The sequence below is a fragment of the Zeus faber genome (genome assembly GCF_960531495.2).
Source record: "Zeus faber genome assembly, chromosome: 5".
NCBI classification, from domain to species: domain Eukaryota; kingdom Metazoa; phylum Chordata; class Actinopteri; order Zeiformes; family Zeidae; genus Zeus; species Zeus faber.
The window spans coordinates 16,287,220-16,305,742 of record NC_137192.1 but is presented as its reverse complement, the minus strand read 5'-3'; the positions used below and the strand labels follow the sequence as shown (position 1 = coordinate 16,305,742).

Here is an 18,523-nt window from a genome sequence, read left to right as displayed (position 1 = left end):
CTCTCTCTCTGTTTGCCACCCACAGAACTCAATTCGGCACAATCTGTCATTGAATAAGTGTTTTCTCAAAGTGCCTCGCTCCAAAGATGACCCAGGGAAGGTGAGTCTTTTTTCATTCAAACTGAACAGATTGACTGTGACACCAAATTTAGAGGAATTGAAGCACTAGCACCCACAGGTTGGATGCAGCAGTGGGCTCGATTCACCATTGCAAAACTTTCTTGCTGTGTATCTCATGCCGTCTCTGGCAGAGGAAAAATGTAAGCTTTGAATGGCTACCAAGATGCAATGCTACCAAGTGCATTGCACTGCTGCCTCACAGCAAGAAGGTCCTGGGTTCAATTCCCGCCTGGGGCGCTGTTGTGCTCCGGCTCCACGAATGCTGCCCACTGCTCCTGACTGTGCCCCTGGAGGAAGGACAAGCCAGGATGGGTTAAACGCAGAGGCCTCATTTCACCGGCCACCATCCAAAGCGTGTGTGTGTGTGTGTGCGTGCATGTGGTGTGCTGTGTGACAAATAAAGATTGTTCTTGTTCTTCTGTTCTTCTTCTATTATGGACCTCCCACACCTACAGTGTTACATGGCATTGCATGCAGGAAGCCTCTACTTTCTAATACCAGCACAGATTGAGCTGATTGAGTTAAAAAGGAAAATAACAAATACTTACTATAGAGCTATAGAAGAGCAATAGTATAATAGTATATTATTAATTAAAATATAAATTGTAACAAAATTCAGGACTGTGTTATAATGTATTGTACAGTACAGTGTGGAAACCTTGCTCCCTCTACCATGAAAGTAGAAGCAATTTTAGAAAAAAACCAACTCATAATTTCATGAAAAAAGAGGGATTTTATTTTGAAATAGCGGGTCTCAGATTTAATGAGATTTGATCAGGGTAGGGTAAAATGGTTGATCTCTGCACTAAAGGACAAACTCATCCTTGTTGAAAGAGTTCACTACCCCTGACTCGGCTCTATTTTAAGACCACCCTAAGTATGTGTGTGGGTTTTCTTTGTCCAGCTTACGTCAACCCCCCCCCACCGAATTTCCTGATTGTGCATTGTAATTGATGAAGTTGCAGTCTATTGGCCCATATCTAGCATTATGATGAAGGTGCGTGTATGTCTTAGCATATATACTGTTACCTAACCTAGATATCATCATCCCAGCACCGCCAGAGCAACCCAGCACAAGCTCGGGAAACCGCACAAATAATTGCGCCTGCACACATACACACACACAGAGGCATGAAGAGCTACGCCTAGCTCTGCAGAGGATGGGGACTGAATGCTAATTTCATGTTTTGCTGTAATCCTCTGATATTGACACTCCTGGGAGCTGCTCCACTAAATACAAAATAATCTATTGCTGTATGGATCCCATTCCAAATGCATGGCCAACACGCTCGCATCCTTAATGTTTAATTTGGAATTTTCCTCACTCTCTTCCCCCCTGAAGACAACTTCAAAGAGACGCTAGCCACTCTTGATATGTTGCATCAATATTGTAATGTGGCAGGAATGTGAGAACTGCTGGCTGGATGAGATAGGAGAGGCATGTCGCTCACTCGCGCTCTCTCTCTCGCTCTCTCTCTCTCTCTCTCTCTCTCTCTCTCTCTCTCTCTCTCTCTCTGAGATGGTGTGAGAGATGACGGTCGGTGTTGTACAAACACACACCCCGTCTACCTCCGAGGTAAAAATGCAGTCGCTGTAAATAGAGTGAACTCGATCAATGTTATTTACTCTGACTGGCCTCATATCTCAGACTTTAGCATAGATTTGAAGAGATAACTTGCGGCGTTGGTTCTCCCTCCGTGTAAACACAAAATGGGGAACTAGACAACAAAATTTGTTGACGTATGAAAATGAGTGCGCTGATGTTTCCAGTCAGGTAAAAAAACAAATAGGTAGAGTACATCTGTTATCAAGGGTAGTTGTTGTTTGAAGATCATCAAATCAGCCTTTGCTTCGTGACAGCAGGGAGATTATTGCGGTTTTGTTTTTAACTGTGGTGGCAGACTGCGTGGACAGGCTTTGCTAGGCATTGCTACGCCATAACACGGCGTGCATATATTTGTGAATAATTTACCAACTCTTTATGTGGGTTTTGTTTGTTTATTTATTTATTTATTTATTCTATCCTCATGTTTCTCTCGGGGGGACATGCGCAGAAATGTTGTCTCCCCTCCCACAGGGTTGAACTTAAAGAAAAAAAAAAAATTCTGCCTCATTAAAAGAAACACCACCTTGCCTGGCTCTCCTCCCGCCAGCCAGTCTGATTCCTATCGGACACCTCATTGAATCGATTAGCCTTTGCGTCTTTTAACACCAAGATGGACGCTCGCATCACACAAGAAGCAACTCCAGCTCGTGTTTGTGTGTCCTTGTTGACTTTCCTGAGCTCGTCCGCTGTTTGAAGCCTCTTGGAGGAAACACGGGGAGTCTAATGAGGGTTTTATTTATTTATTTTCCTCTGGATTTTCTCTGTAGCCTATTATGAGATGTCTCTTCATCTTTGGTTGATTGCGCTGTGAATAATTCCTCCCTCTGAGGAAAACATTAATTGACCCCAAAGCCTTGGAAATATTAAAAGTTGTAATTTTGCCCCCTAAAGAATATAGGCCAGGCCTAGGTTTTCTCTTTTAACAAGTGCAGCGGTGGTGCCTATGTGGAATACTATGTTTGAGGAAAGTGCATTGTGAGACAGGAGTCAGCCCTGCTGCATTCCATGGTTTTTGTATAGAACGCTTAACATCACCTTTTGTTGTTCAGACAATTTTGTATGTAAATATAAATTGTTTTGTCCTCTGTGGAGTAATTTTAAAGGTCCTGATCTCACTCTGTCCAGACAATTGAAGTTTTATTGAGGGTCACATAAAATATTAAAAATAAAACTCGTCGAACTTGTAGGGCCTTGGGGTAAAAATGGTATTTTTTTTAACAACTGCAAGCTGTGTTGCCTTTGGCTTTAGGGTAGAACACCATTGGAAAAATAAATTAAATGGGGCCGAATGCAGAGATAAATAATGCAGCCGTGCAGTGTGTGGAATTCCTCGCTGCAAACCCCGATTCAGACACAACTCTTCTCTCCCTGATTAGCCGAGCTCAGACTGGAGAAGAAAGGCAGTGCAGCAGCCTAGCCCACATGCACGGCCAGGGCCGAGGAGCATTCACCTCTGGCAACAGCAGACCTAGTCACTACCTGAGGCTGAGGAAGTCCGGCTTCAGGGGAGGCTTAGCATCTGAATGCTGGCAGCTCCCAGCCCCATTCAGTTCTCACTGAGGAGGAGGAAAAATTCAACCTCCTCTTTACTTACAAAGACCACACACGTGTGTGTGTGTGTGTGTGTGTGTGTGTGTGTGTGTGTGTGTGTGTGTGTGTGTGTGTGTGTGTGTGTGTGTGTGTGTGTGTGTGTGTGTGTGTGTGTGTGTGTGTGTGTGTGTGTGTGTGTGTGCGCCCGTTCCCTCTTGGTAAGTCCGGGGTAAATTTACCTCGGCAGAAGAAAGGATATGGTTGTTGTGTTTTCCCTTTTTCAGAGCATTGCCAAATAAAGGTTCTGATGCTTGCGTCATTCGTTTACCTTTTTCTGCGCTCCAGTCTGGCACAAAGGTGCCTGTGCCTCAGTAATCATTGGTCTGTCCTCCCCATCTGCAGGGCTCCTACTGGGCCATCGACACCAACCCCAAGGAGGATGCCTTGCCCACTCGGCCAAAGAAGAGGCCTCGTTCTGGAGAGCGGGTGAGTCCAAGGGGAGACGAACAGGGGGGAGGGGGCGGGCTTTCTGTGCCTTTGTCTCTTTGTTATCTCATGCCTGCACTCCACTGTTTGTATGTCTCCTTTTTTGTCCTTTTTTTGCTCTTTCCTTTTGATTGTTTCTTTTTTTTTCCTTTTCCATCCCTATCTGATTCTGCATAATCTTCCTCTTCTTTGCCTTGTTTTGGTCTCTCTCTCTCTCTCTCTCTCTCTCTCTCTCTCTCTCTCTCTCTCTCTCTCTCTCTCTCTCTCTCTCTCTCTCTCTCTCTCTCTCTCTCTCTCTCTCTCTCTCTCTCTCTCTCTCTCTCTCTCTCTATGTCTCTCTATGTCTCTTTCTTTTCCTTTCTGCCATATGAAAACACGCACACACAGTGTGCACGCACCCAGTAGGAGTCCATACTAACTTTATATAACAGCCTCTCCATGTGGCTCCAGCAGCCCGTCATGAACTGGGCTCCTAAACTATGCCCCAGGCAGCTATTACATACATTACATGCTGCACTCGTTTTTTTTAACAAACATCAATTAATGCAGAGCTGTGTATGCTGGTTACTCGGAGTGGGAGATTTTGCCTTTAATTATGGATGAGTCTCTCAGTGTTAGGTACAGCTGTGCTGGTTTAGTGAGCTGCTCAGTTTGACCTGGCCCTGGGGCTTCCCAACGCAGCAGCAATCCCCAAACCCCCCCGCCACTCCTCCAATGTGGCTGACTAGAGGCTATAAGGCAGACAGGCTTTTACGGAGCTGCAACACACACACACACACACACACACACACACACACAGATTCCCTATTATCATTGCTATGCACATAAATACAAAGTCATTATGACTTCTACCTATACAGACACAGAACCGCACACATACAATAAAAAATGCTCCCTCACACATAGATACACATATGCACACTTTCCATCATCATCATGCACTCTACATACATACATACCCCCTTGCACACTCCTTCAAACAAACAGGCACTGACAGAGACATCAAATCGTCATAAATAGACAAATACTGTACATATATTCATGTTCATAGGCACCAATTCTATGTGAATAGGCAAAGTCCAGGTTGGAAAGTAATTTAAGTACTTAAGATAATGTACCCAGGTAAAATTGAGGTACATACATTGAAATTACTTCCTTTATTTTTCCTAAAAAGGATATTTTTATCTATACAAGCAATACGGATACAATACTGTAAGTTTGAGCCTCCCATCACCAAGAGAAATTCTTTAACTTGTACCACACGAGTACATTTAATCAAGTGCTTTCGAATGTCAAACCATATACTCTTTACCAGAGTACTATTTTTATACTGACATATACATACATATCAGTACGTCATCCACCAGTGTGTGTGTGTGTGTGTGTGTGTGTGTGTGTGTGTGTGTGTGTGTGTGTGTGTGTGTGTGTGTGTGTGTGTGTGTGTGTGTGTGTGTGTGTGTGCGTGCGTGCGTGCGTGCGGAGATTGAAACATACATTAATTTCATGCCTCGTGCATCTTAATGTGTTGCTTTGCCATGCAATCACAACTGAGCGCTCTTGATGCAGCCTATCCTCTCAAGCATAACTCTAAAGAACGAACAAGTGAGGGGTGTGAGCCCCCCCCCCCCCCTTACGTAGAGGCTGTCTGCCTACAAGGCATTCCATTATGAGTCTCAGACATTGAAATTGAGAGTTTGTGAAATCTCATTTATGTTTATCATGAATTAAAAATTGTATTGTTGGCAGCCAATCCTCTTACAGTAAGCAGTTTTGGAAGACAGGCATGGCAGAGATATCTTCCCCAGCTCTCTGTGTGTGTGTGTGTGTGTGTGTGTGTGTGTGTGTGTGTGTGTGTGTGTGTGTGTGTGTGTGTGTGTGTGTGTGTGTGTGTGTGTGTGTGTGTGTGTGTGTGTGTGTGTGTGTGTGTGTGTGGTACGTAAGCATGTAGGGGAAGGGGGGGGGGGGGCTGCTCTCCTCATCTTCCCAGGAAACACATTTCAAATGTGGCCTATATAAGGGTGTAGCTCTATTGTCATGTCTAATTATTATTTATTTGTCTTTCTTAATCCAGTCACCGGTTAAGTGTGCGGTCGTAGCTTTGTCACAAATTTGACAACACTGCTTTGCAAAGCGTGTCAATCACTACCTGCAGTGGGTTCCCTTGTATTTTGGTAATTGTATAATGGTGATTCTTTTTCTGGCAATCCCCCTCCCCAGGCATCCACACCATACAGCCTGGAGTCTGAGTCTTTAGGGATGGAGTGTATGATCTCTGGAAGTGCCTCTCCAACACTGGCAATCAACACTGTGACTAACAAGGTACTACAGGCACCCATCCAGCCTGCAGCGCTGGCACACACCTGGCTACATCACTGCACCCTGACCCCGCCCACTTCGCCAACCACCTACAGCACTACTCCCCACAGACGGCACCTTTCCGGAATGTGCGGGGGGCTGGGACACACACACACACACACACACACACACACACACACACACACACACACAAATGCACACAAAGGCGGATGTGCCTAAAGCTTCTGTGCTGCACAACCCACACTGAGATACACAAATATCTGCACTACAGCACCTTCTAAGCTGCAAGTGAATTTTTTTTTTGTCATTTGTGTTTTGTTTTGTTTCCCCTTCACAACAGATTGTTCTTTCTATATTCACTTCGACCAGTGCAAATACTTTTTCAGTATGACAGACCTTGCACTAATCCTTGCAGACATGCAATAGGATACCTTCACACTACACAGGGATTCTCCACTCACACCTGTACTGGAGCCCAATAGCTGCCGTTCGTCTCTTTGTCCATAATTCAGGTGACAACCCCTGCCAAGAGGTCCGTCTGCTGTCAATACGCTGTATTTTTGTCTTGTTTAAAAGCTCAGAACCACTTGCCAATTATAAAGCAGAAACTGTATTTACTATTAGCTTGTTCTTGTTGTGAGCGTGCTGCTCATGCAGTAATGGGCTTTTTAACCCGAAGCCCTTGTCCTCTAGGCCCAGTGGGGGCAGCTCTCTGGAGTGCTTTTAAAATGCCCTTAAGAGTTGCTTTTTTATTTACTGCAAAGGAAAAGCTTGTGTTTAATATCAATAGGCGTGTTGACGTTAAACTGAATTTTGTGAGTTCTGCGACTGTGTGTTATTTATTCTGTGATGTGATGGTGTATGCATCTGTATGCTAGATAGTAATTTAAATGACATGGGAAAGGTGCTCTATGTGCTATGAACTTACAGTGTGATAAGGTTGTTGTCATAACAACAGACAAAGATCAATAGATGTGCTCCCACACAGACTACAACGGAATTATGTTGAACATAACTGTTTGAAGCATTAGTCATGGCATCCGTTTATATTGGCACTGAAAGTTACAAAGAACGATATTGGAGAGTTTCTTATATTCATTTCCTTTATTTGTTTTGGTTATGTCTGCCGTGACTGAGAATGTGTCCTCTCTTGGACACTTTCTGTCAGAGCAACCTCACTTTTCACTGATGATACCAAGTCCTAAAACTTTGAGTATCATCCGATACTGAGAAGGGATTCAAATATTAAATAAAATAACTTTTTCCAAACAGTAAAAACTTAATTTGGGGCTCATTGGAACTAAAACACTAGAGCATGAATTCAGATTTTCTCTATTAGAACCATTTTAATGTACAATGCCTTCTTTAAACCTTGTACCGGTGTTTCCCTGAAAATAATCATTAAAAGGTATTACAGTAGCCAGTAGTAAAACACATAAAAAAAACATGTTTCTTCAGAAGCTCCGCCCCCATTACTTCAGTGTATCATGACGTACAGAAACATGTAACAGCCGACGGAAGGTTTTCATGCCCTTTGTTTGTTCTGTTGATTGTCACAATAGCTGTTGCTATGGCAAAGTGGGCGAAAGACAAAGTGAAACAGCAGCAGATCAGAGCCCCAAACTCCTCGGAGATGACTTGTTTCTCACTGTATTACACTGTAAACACACACCAGACCACGCCTCTTTCTGTGCAGTGTGCCAAGCCACAGGAATTCCCTCTCTGTTTTTCTCCCTCTGCTCTCCCTCCCTCTTTCCCGCCTGTTAAACTAGACCAATGGCAGAAGGAGATATGGAGGAATACTGGCCCAACGTGCCAGCAAGATGTTTTCTTTATTTTATTGGAGGGGTGGGGACAAGGGGTTGGCTGTCAGACATTCTTTCGTAGATTCCCCTCTTCCCTCTAGACTCACTCAGGTTTTGTTTTTTTTTCCCCCTCTCTCTTCACAAGCTGTGTTCTGATGCCCCCCTTAACAATGGCATGAATAAGATGAAAGTGTTGCACAGGAGTGTGATTATGAAGGGAAGGGGGATTGTTGTAAGTGTGTTTGCTGAGGAATAGTCTGGCTCTCACCCCCTACGCCCCTTTCTCTCTGCTCTCCCTGGCTGCCGAATCCTCCGAGAAGGGATTCTGCTGAACACTGGCTGGTATTGTTAGAGACACCTAGGCCAATCTCACTTGGATTTCATAATCCACGTCTCATTCTCCGGATTAGGTCCCCGTGTAAGAGACACCTCTGGCTCTTTACTTAATTCACTTCTAAGAATAGAACACAGAGCAGATCGCCTGCTAGCTCACACCAGACACTGTTTACCATGTAGGAGCTCTTGCATGCATGTGTGCTCATGGGTGCCTGTGTGCCCGCCTACATAGAAATATATGTACATCTGTGTATGTTGACATGTCTGTGTGTGTTTGTGTATCGTCATGTTGGTGCTTTCCAGCCATGTATGTGGGTAAGATGCAACTGGGTGCGTGTTCAAGTGGGCGGTGTCACTTAGAAGACCCCGGGGTCTGTGTGGATCTTGGGAGTAGCGAGCTTCTGAAATCATCACACTTTATGGATGAGGAGGGTAAAAATAGATTGTGGTGAGAGGCTTACGGCTAAAAGCGTGCTTTATGACTTCATTACACATAACATTTATATTTCTGCAGGGCTCTGTTTTTGATTAGCATTGTAGGGCTGATTTTCAGACATGCCTAAGCCCTCGGTCTAAGCCGCTCATTGAGTTCTCCCTTCACGGTAATGAAGCCTGGTGCCAAGCCCACACTGAGTGAAGGCTCGAATCAGCTAATGAGCTTCTCTTGCAGCCCCGCCCCTCGCCATTGTCCCGCTCGTGCTTGTTTGAGCATCCTCCGTTCTTTATTTTTTTTCTTCTTCTTCTTTTCATTCTACCTTCACCAGAGAAGTACAAGCCCAAGCTGCCCAATAGAAGCTCGGTAGCACTGGACACTCTGGCGCTAGATGTGTGTATCCTGGTTGGGCTAATCAGTCACGGTGGAAAGGGCGGTCAAGCTTGCCTGGGATCCCTTGTGGGCTCTTCTCCTGGCAGCTAGTTGAATTGGACAGAAGCTGCAGAGGTCTCGGTGTGTTTCTGGCCGGCCGTGATGCCTGCCCCCTCACTGTGCTGAGAGCGGAGCTCCGCCTGCTTCACTCACATTGAAGGGCAGTAGGCAGCTGTTTGTCCATCCATTCAGTCACAGACAGGCACAAAAAACATGCGCACACATGCATGCGTGCACAAAGTCGAGCATACGTTTTTGCACTGTGGCGGCTTGATTTACTGTCAATCCAGATTTGACTCTCCATCATATTCTCTGTGGATGCAATTATATTTATTGTCCAGATTGTGTCTTACTTTTCATCCTAATTTGCTCGTCCTAACTGCAATGGCAAACTTTATGGGGGGTTGGGGGAAAGCTAAACTTTATTAGATGATAATTAAGATTGTCATATTGAAGTGCTTTGGCTGGTTTTATAGCTATATGGAAAGGTCAGCGTCTCTGTAGCACTGAAGACCTTTGTTAGCTGTCCCAAACCGGTTTGCGCTTGGTGAGCAGATGTGTCTGACACTGCCGGTAGTGTGACCTTTAGTGATATGGCTGTCTCAACTCACCACCCCTAACCCTCAAACCCCTTTGACGATCAGCAGAGGCCCCTTGGTGACTGGCCCTGTTAGCAATGCAGCCTGAAAAACAATAGCACTTTGCATTTGTGGCAAGTTGTTGCGTGCAGTTCCAAATCACAGGTTCGAGTATAGAATACTAAATTCCTGTACCAATTTATGTTGGGTAATGTTACATTCCAACCTCTTTTCTACCAAGCCATTATCCCAGAGGAATGCTGACATAGCACTAGCATGATAATAACCGTATCAGACAAAGAGTGTGTGTGTGTGTGTGTGTGTGTGTGTGTGTGTGTGTGTGTGTGTGTGTGTGTGTGTGTGTGTGTGTGTGTGTGTGTGTGTGTGTGTGTGTGTGTGTGTGTGTGTGTGTGTGTGTGTGTGTGTGTTTTTTTCTAAGACATTTGCCGCTGTATGCATTTCAGGTGCCGTTGTACAACACAGACCAGGAAGGGAGTGACAGTCCGAGAAGCAGCCTTAACAACAGCCTGTCTGACCAGAGTCTGGCCTCCGTCAATCTCAACAGTGTGGGCAGCGTGCACAGCTACACACCGGTAAGACTCAACACACGAGGCGTGCTGCACAATGTTGGAGTTCAATAGCGTGAATAAATGTACAGTGCGCACATTACAATGATGCTATTTTTCTTGTGATATTGTCTCGCCATACATTAAATGTCACTGTTTCAAACATGTGTTTTTATAACCATATGTTACTCAAAACACTTTGAGCGATACAGTATTCTTTTATGGTGGAAAAAGTTCCTGTCAATATTTTTGTTCGTTTCTTTCTGGCAGTGGCAGCAATTTGGATCGAATGTGCAGTGCTGCTCCTCTGCGCTTTCCCATAAGTAACTCTACTTCTTTTAGTACAGGAATGGATCTATCTGGATCTTTATATTTTTGGGCTGGGTTATAAAAAATCGACATTCTGATACAGTCCAACTGTATAGTTTCAATTTCTGAAACGTGAAAAAAATAATGCAATACTGATATCTTGTTTGCAAGTTATGCAACTTTCTACACTTAAATCAAATACCACCATCACCACAAATAAATGTAAATATTGAATTTCTGTATTAGACTGTTTGGTGAAATATTTTTGTAGTGCACATAAGATAATATTCTGAAAATTTGATAGCAATTATATTTACGTATAGAATGTCAATATGAAGCCATCTCATCAATATCTGATTGAATTGATATTGAATTGAATTGTGACCCTTTATTTCAAAATCAAATTGAATAGAGATCCTGCTAAACTACCCAGCCCATGTATATTTTAAAATGTGATTGTTTTGACAGTTTTTTATTATTTTGTTGTATTATTGTTTTCCAAGTGTTAGAGCTTGGGCTTTAGTTTCTAATTGTGAGAGGCCAGGAGACCCAAAATTAAGTCTTGACAGGACTCATAAATACTATGCACCAGCTTCACGCTTGACGGCAAGCATGTACTGTAGCCTGTATTTGATCTGATCAGGATCCCCTCAAGAGGATATGTTCACAAGAGCCAGCCGCAGACAGCAATAGACCAGGGTTCAGGGCCTGCCTGCGTCGGAGTACAACATCAGAAGGGGCGGGTTAAGGGGAACAGAGAGAGCTGTGCACGCTCCTGGAAGCCAGACAAAGAGAAGCGCTGCCTCTGATGTCCTCCCACCAGAGATGCCCCCTCTTTGGTGTGGTCCTCCTTCCTCCTAGAGCACTGGCTGCTCCAGGCACTGGGCATCGATCGGCTCAGCCTGATGGATGTGCTCTCTCGCAGCAGAAGCAGCGGCTTGCAGACACTCCTGCTTTATTATTACCTCTTCACTCTGCCAAGCAGGACTGAAAGCCGTGCACTCAGACAGCCTGCCTACATCTACAACTGGGAAAATGTAATGATTGAAAACAGAATGTGCCCTCTCTCGTCATGTTAGGGCATTGGAAGCTGGACGCGGGTCAAGTCTTACTGGTTGGGAAATAGAAATGGCATCACATTTCTTCCTTGCTTGTTGCAAATCTGGTAGACATACTAATTGCTGGAGGGTAGCACTTCTGGCCTTCTCACACAAGGGGGCTAGTGCGTATTATTGACCACCCACACAAATACATGGGTACAATGAATGCTTATTTGTACAAGGCATTGGTATTGATTTTGTTTTAAATACATCTTGCTTGGCCACCTGAGTATTGGTTTTGTGTCTAATTGAGTTGCTCTCTTAATGCCGCGTGAACAAAGCTAGCAAGCACTGACCCAGATTGTGCACAAGCTGCCCGTGTTCTTCAGAAAGTGATGGGGGGGGGGGGGGACTCCTTAAAGACATTGAAAAATGATCGAAAACATGGGCAGCTACTCTGCAGACTTGAATTTGCTGAATGGCAGTTGACTTGTATCCCCTTCCTAGATTAGTATAATGCACTAAACATGTTAGAGGTTTTCTATTTTCTCCGGGAGCCACATGCCCCGCTACTCATTTCCTGTGTCTTTTAAGAAGTATGTATAGATGTGTATGTGTGGACATCTTAGGCTTAGGCAGAAGTTATGACTCCCGTATCCTATATTCAGTCGTGTTACTGTAGTTTGCTGTGCTTGTATAGGTTCTAGTCGTTAGCCTTTCAATTGTGACGTGCACAAGTTCCACTAAACACGATCCTCTGATGTGTGACTGTAATTGTTGTCTCCTCTTGTGTCCGCAGGTGACTAGTCTCCCAGAACCAGTGTCTCAGTCCATGAACCTCCAGCAGCCCCCCCAGCCCCAGTACAACATGCCAGAGAGGGACAAGCAGCTTCTGTTCTCTGACTTTGAAAATCTCAGTGCCTCCTTCCGCAGCCTTTACAAGTCTGTCTTTGAGCAGTCCTTTAGCCAACAGGGTGAGTGGCCTTACATGGGCACCCAGATGTAACGTAGTAACACTTTTTTTTATTTATTTATTTTTTTTTAATCCATTTCGCAAAGGAACACATCGCATCAGGACGATTTGCAGAATAATTCATCCTGAGATGGATGTTTTTCTAGGCTATCGAGGGTCTTGAGGGACTAATTAGGTTTCCTGAGTTCACTAGGTAGATATTTAAAAGACAATCTGAGCTGTAAAATCCATGGTCTCTTATGTACATTTTTGTTAAACTTTGAAGTTAGATCCTTGGTATTTTGGGAGATGCATATGAATGTTTCTACATTTATGAAATGGTTAATGCATTTTTAACAAAATATATTTTTCTCAATTGAGATGCCTTTCATATAGCTAATCTCGGTCTTTGTATTGAGTAAAATGCTTTGGAATTATCGGGTATGTTTTGTTGGTAAAGCAGAAGACGAGAGATGCTGGGACACAATGAATCCTTTGTACTGAGGTTCATTTGTCATAATGATGGTAAATTCATATGATATATTGAACAGGACTTCACTGAGCGTGGCTTTCCAAAAGCCTGCCAGTCACTTCAGAGCTAAATGCCTTTTTGTTTGTAATGTGATTGACTGATAAACATGGAGCGGTTGACAAGCGGGTTATGAGCAAAGTAGGCAGAGCTTTTGTTGTATAACCTACTTTTCCAAATCAAATGCGTTTCATGCTAATGTTTTCAAACCACTGCTCTCCTTTAATCTATCATCTATGTTTCATTAGTCAAAAGTTGTTACCTTTTTTTTATGCGCATAAAAGTGAAAATCTCTTAGTCAGACAAGCCCTAGCAATTAAAAAGCGTAAATAATCGAGTGAGAGGATTTCACACTCCGCCGCCATAGACAGTGAGCTAATTCACTGGCTTTGATAATAGGTAATGAGCTCGCATTATTATTCTGGGGCAGCGTTAATTGCTTTCTGTATTTCCCCAGTTGGACAATGGGCTTTCTATGCTGATAAGAGATGCACCTTTGTCACCCCTGCCGCGAGTGTTACGTGCCGATTGCGGAGGTGCAGGGCTGGAGTCAGCTCTAAAAGCACTCCAGTGAAATAGGTTTACTGTGCCAGAGCCGTGAAGGACAGTGCCTCTTAAGACCACTCCCCTACACTGAGATGAATGCTGTTGGGTGTGCAGATGTCTGCACTCCAGTAATGCCTGTTTAGAAACTGTGCCACAAAACAATGGAATTGGTGAAGACAGTCCAGATAGTTATATGGCACTGGAAGAGAGGAGAAAAGGAAGAAGGAAAAAAAAAAAAAAAAGAGGAGAATAGAGAATGGGCGGTGACAGCTCAGGCTTGTGAACCTCAGAGACAGTAGTGATGCTGAGTCATTCCCTCGGCTCCTACAAAATGGCAGCTGGTCTCCTTTGAAGTGTAGAGCGAGCTGAACGGGGGAAGCCCACGTACTCTTGCTGCGGATATGCAAACTTAAGTGTCTCTTTAAGTGAGGCTTTTGCCTCACTTTGTGTCGCAAGGGCAGTATTGATTTAACCCCGGTGGGAAATTCATCTGTTACGGCTGCAGAAGTTGACAGAACAATTAAAATCAAAAAGAGATTAAAAAAAAAATATATGTACAAATTTATTAACAGAGGTAAACGGGGACAAGCAGTATAGTAGTTAAAAATAATGGTATTATGATAATACTAACAGCAATACTATTATTAACAACAATAATAATGATAATGGTGGTAGTAGTAGTAATAATAATAATTGTAGTACCAATAATAATAGTATATACTTAATTAGAATTGCAAAGAAAAACAATACAACTGAAGGGGAGCTAACAGAATGTTTAACAGGAAGGGGAGCAGAGGAATGGAGTAAATTTTTCCCTGAACTGGGCCATAGATTGGTAGACTTGGAATAGCCTTTCAGTCCCAATCCCTCTTACCCCCTCCTTTATTGTTATTAAAGTGGACATGCATTCGTCTGTGTCCAATTGCTAAAGTATGTATTGTATTTCATGAAAGTGTTTTTCTTTCTCAGGTCTGATGGGCATGCAGTCGGATTCCACCCAGCAGACACACACGTCCTGCTCCTATCAGCACTCCCCCAGTGGCACCATTAGCACTCAGAACAGCCTGTCCAACAGCCATCCCAACAACCACTCGGGCAGCAGTGGCCAGGTGCCCCTGTCGCACCCCGCCCAGTCGCACCCGGGCCACGGCTCCCCTCACACGCAGCACCTCTCCCACGCCCAACACAACCAACATGCTCCGCACAGCCAGCACGCACAGCACCAACACCAACAGCACTCGCAGCACACTCCGCACTCCCAGCACGGCCCGCACCCGTCGCAGCACTCGTCCCACGGCCAGCACCCGCAGCAGCACACGCCACACCCCTCCCAACACGCGCAGCACAGCCAGCACCCGTCTCAACACGGCCAGCAGCACCAGAGCCTCTCCCACCAAAGCCATCCTGCCCAGCAACAGATGGCCTGCAACACGGGTAAGACCTACCCCCCCCCCCCCTTGTCGTCTGAACCAGCTTCCATGCTCGACACAGGACACACACACACATGTAAATGTGTGTGTGTGTAATGTATTTACACATTTACACAAAAGACGAGTCATCTCAGATGCAGCTGAACGAGGTTTGAAATCAGTGTTCATTTGCTGTTCCTCAATTATTAAGATCTGGTTTTGCGGTGCCGAATAGTAAATTATACCCTGGTTTGAGCTGTGTGTGAGAACAAAGCCAGGCTGCTCCAGCAGCTGAGGCTCTAGAGCACAGCAGCCTTTCTAGAGGGATCTGGCGCCTCCTAGTGGCCACATATCTCTAATCCTAGAGTTCAGCTGGTTTACACAGTGCTGTGTGTTCACACAACTGTAATACTGACGCAAATACATTCAGAATAATGAACCAAAGAATGAAATTATACCAGTGATATCTGATTAAAGGACCGTACTGCTGTCATGTTGGGTTTTAGTCTGTTCACTAACCAGCACAAACATTTTCAGAGGTGGAAAATACACTTTCAGAAAGTAAAATTTCACTCCAGGATTTAGAGTCAACCATGCGGATTTGCTACTTGGCACAACCCAGAGATCCAACTCAAGAATTAAATCAGCTAATCAGTGCATGGGTTGAGTAGAAATAAGGCCGGAATTTTACTTTCTGAACCTGGAATTTTTCACCACTGCACATTTTACATCTGACCATTTTTAGATTTTTTTTTTTTTTTTTTTTTTAATATAGTCTGTATTGGCGTTGGGGAAATTTGAACAATATGATGAGAAACATACCTTAAAATGATCTCCTGGTCCCGCTGTCAACTACTATAACATGTACTTTTGTTAAAGTTACTTCATTTTCTTGTATGTTGTTTGTTAAAGCAATGGTGTTTGAACCTTCTCACATGGAATTAACACAAAGTAAGTCCCTGGTCCTTTAAGAGCCAAACTTAAATAACTGTTCAAACTGATCGAGGAACGGGCCCCGTCTGCCACATCCACAATAACACCATAGAAAACACTGACTATATCAAACTTCTGACCGTAATGGATTTTCTTAAAAGATAATTTGTGTGTGCCTGCAGGTTTATCCTCTGACTGGTACCCAAATCTGGATGCACTGAAAGAAAGCTGTCGTATCGCCAGCAGCTATAACTGGGCTGATGTCGACCTTTCACCTTTCCAAGGTGCGCATTTAAGAGGTGGTTTTCTGAAATAAATTAGTAAGATAATATGATCAAAATTATTACAAATAATTTGAATGTTTTTATGAGGATGTACATCTTTATGTGCTAGTACAGCACTATATAGTATATACAGCTTTTATATTCATATTTTGGAGCAAGGAGTCGCTACACTGTATTGCCCTAGTTCTTGATTTGGTGCTGAGGTCTCAACTGTAAAGTTGATTAAGAGTTTAATTAAACAGAGCTTTTCAATTAAACACAGCCAAGTTTAATTACCAAAACATCAAGCTCAGCAGGTCAGTTAAACCAATTATAGTCTCAAATTGCAAGGTAGGATGTATTATGTATAGCACACTAAATGGGACAGACTTAATGAATTTATACTCAATTCAAATTAAGATGCAGTGTGTGGTGTTATTGATGTACGCAACAGAGTATTATACATATGCATATTAGATTTAAAATGTGTATTCTTGGACATTTTTCCTGGAACAAACAAAATTGCAATGCTTTCATCTAACAAAGAAATCTATTGAGAAAAGGCTGTAGCAAGTCTGGAATGTTATAAAAAAAAATGTTGGTGTGTCTGTGCCTTTGTCTTTACGTGTGTGTGTGTGTGTGTGTGTGTGTGTGTGTGTGTGTGTGTGTGTGTGTGTGTGTGTGTGTGTGTGTGTGTGTGTGTGTGTGTGTGTGTGTGTGTGTGTGTGTGTGTGTGTCACTGCAGGACTTAAAGAGAGTATGAGACAGGCGGAGTTAAACAACTGGTCCTTGGAGCCCACTCAAATAGCAGACCTCTGCTCGTCCATCAACCAGTTCTTTGCCCGCACCGGCGTAATCCAGCCACAAGGGGCAGTGCAGTCTCCTGTATGCCACGGCTCCATGCACTCCACCAAGCCCAGCCAGCACCTCAACGCAGGTCAGCCACATCTCTATACCAGTACTCTGCATTTTCCATGTTTCTTGTTTACGATATATTCCCAAAATAAAAAGGGTGTAATTCAAGACCGGCATGGTTTTGTTTGGTAAATTAAGCACACATCATTTTTTTTTTTCTACATTGGACTACATTTTATTTTTGACCATTGTCACTAAAGAATACCTTGAGTTGCTGCCTGGTTTTCAGTTTTGCTTTTCCTCCCTGGACAGGAAACCTCTACATGGACTCCAGACAGAGCATGTCTATGATGGGACCCCCTGGATACTCCCACATGGCCCCCATGAGCAGCAGCGGACCCACCATGACAGGTGACAGAGCCCATAGGAACTGTTTTTGGAGCAAACGTCCTCCTTCCCCCTGCTCTTACCGAGCGGTGCCACAGTTGTGTGCTGTCTGGAATTTCCCTTTGGGCATTATAACGTATCTTTATCTTATCTTATCCTTCTGCGTCCTGACCGCCGTCTTCTGCTTCCCCCAGGACACCACGCGCAGATGAACCAGCAGCACATGATGCCCGCCAGAAACTTCCAGATGCACCGCATGCCGGCCGACGACATCCAGGACGACTTCGACTGGGACTCTATTGTTTAGCCCAACATCTGATTTGTGAAAAGTGAAGCGGAGGAGGAGGAGGAGGAACAGAGGAGGTGGAAAGCAGAGGAAAGCCCGACTGAGCTGGGCAGCCACCGGAGGAGGAGGAGGAGGAGGAGGAGGTGGTGGTGGCGGCTGCCATCCTGGATGGGAGAGAGAAAGAGACTTGGGAGTCCAGACATTTTTACAAAGAAACACAAACAAAACGACAAAAAGTGTTGTTACTTAGAAGACAATCATCCTTCAGCGGACATGTTAAAGTGATTGCTTACGTGCTTGTCCAGAGGTGAGTGGCACACATACAAATTGAGTCAAACCCACATGCTCCCCTGCTCCTCCGCCTGTCCTCCGCCCGCCCCAGCCAGCAGCCTTCCAAAGCCCCCCCCCCGCGCCCTAACTGTTGTGTGAAAATGAGCGACTTGTTCCGCTTGTAACCCTTCTTGTGTTGACATTGGCCTCAGCTGCCTCTTGGATGAGTTTTCTCTTTTGGGAAATAAAAAGAAATAAATAAATAAATAAATATATATATATATATATATATATATATATATATATATATATATATATATATATATATATATATATATTTGTTTTTAGGAAACGCAACCCACCTCTCTGATCAATGTGATGGTGTTTGTTGCCTACCTTTTGGTGGACTTGAGCCCCCGTGGAGGGGTTGGTCAGTGGGTGGTGAAGTTAGGTTTACAGTAACTGAGTTTGTGAACAGGGTGTTAAATGTTTAAGCAGGCTTGATGTACACAGAGAGAGGAAGCTGAAACACGACA

General features: G+C 44.0%; 1 protein-coding gene across 1 annotated transcript in view; it reads left to right on the top strand.

Moving 5' to 3' along the window:
* Positions 1 to 17,790, top strand: part of foxj3 (forkhead box J3) — a gene marked incomplete at its 5' end in the record, with an annotated part of 39,399 nt that extends 21,609 nt beyond the window's left edge. The window contains 10 exons of the mRNA XM_080000041.1: positions 26 to 100; positions 3,659 to 3,742; positions 5,960 to 6,061; positions 10,107 to 10,235; positions 12,357 to 12,531; positions 14,554 to 15,018; positions 16,109 to 16,210; positions 16,935 to 17,147; positions 17,357 to 17,455; positions 17,626 to 17,790. Coding sequence (XP_079856167.1) covers positions 26 to 100; positions 3,659 to 3,742; positions 5,960 to 6,061; positions 10,107 to 10,235; positions 12,357 to 12,531; positions 14,554 to 15,018; positions 16,109 to 16,210; positions 16,935 to 17,147; positions 17,357 to 17,455; positions 17,626 to 17,738 — 1,557 coding nt within the window. The 3' untranslated portion in view covers positions 17,739 to 17,790. The remainder of the gene's footprint in view (positions 1 to 25; positions 101 to 3,658; positions 3,743 to 5,959; positions 6,062 to 10,106; positions 10,236 to 12,356; positions 12,532 to 14,553; positions 15,019 to 16,108; positions 16,211 to 16,934; positions 17,148 to 17,356; positions 17,456 to 17,625) is intronic.
* Positions 17,791 to 18,523: the final 733 nt, after the last annotated feature.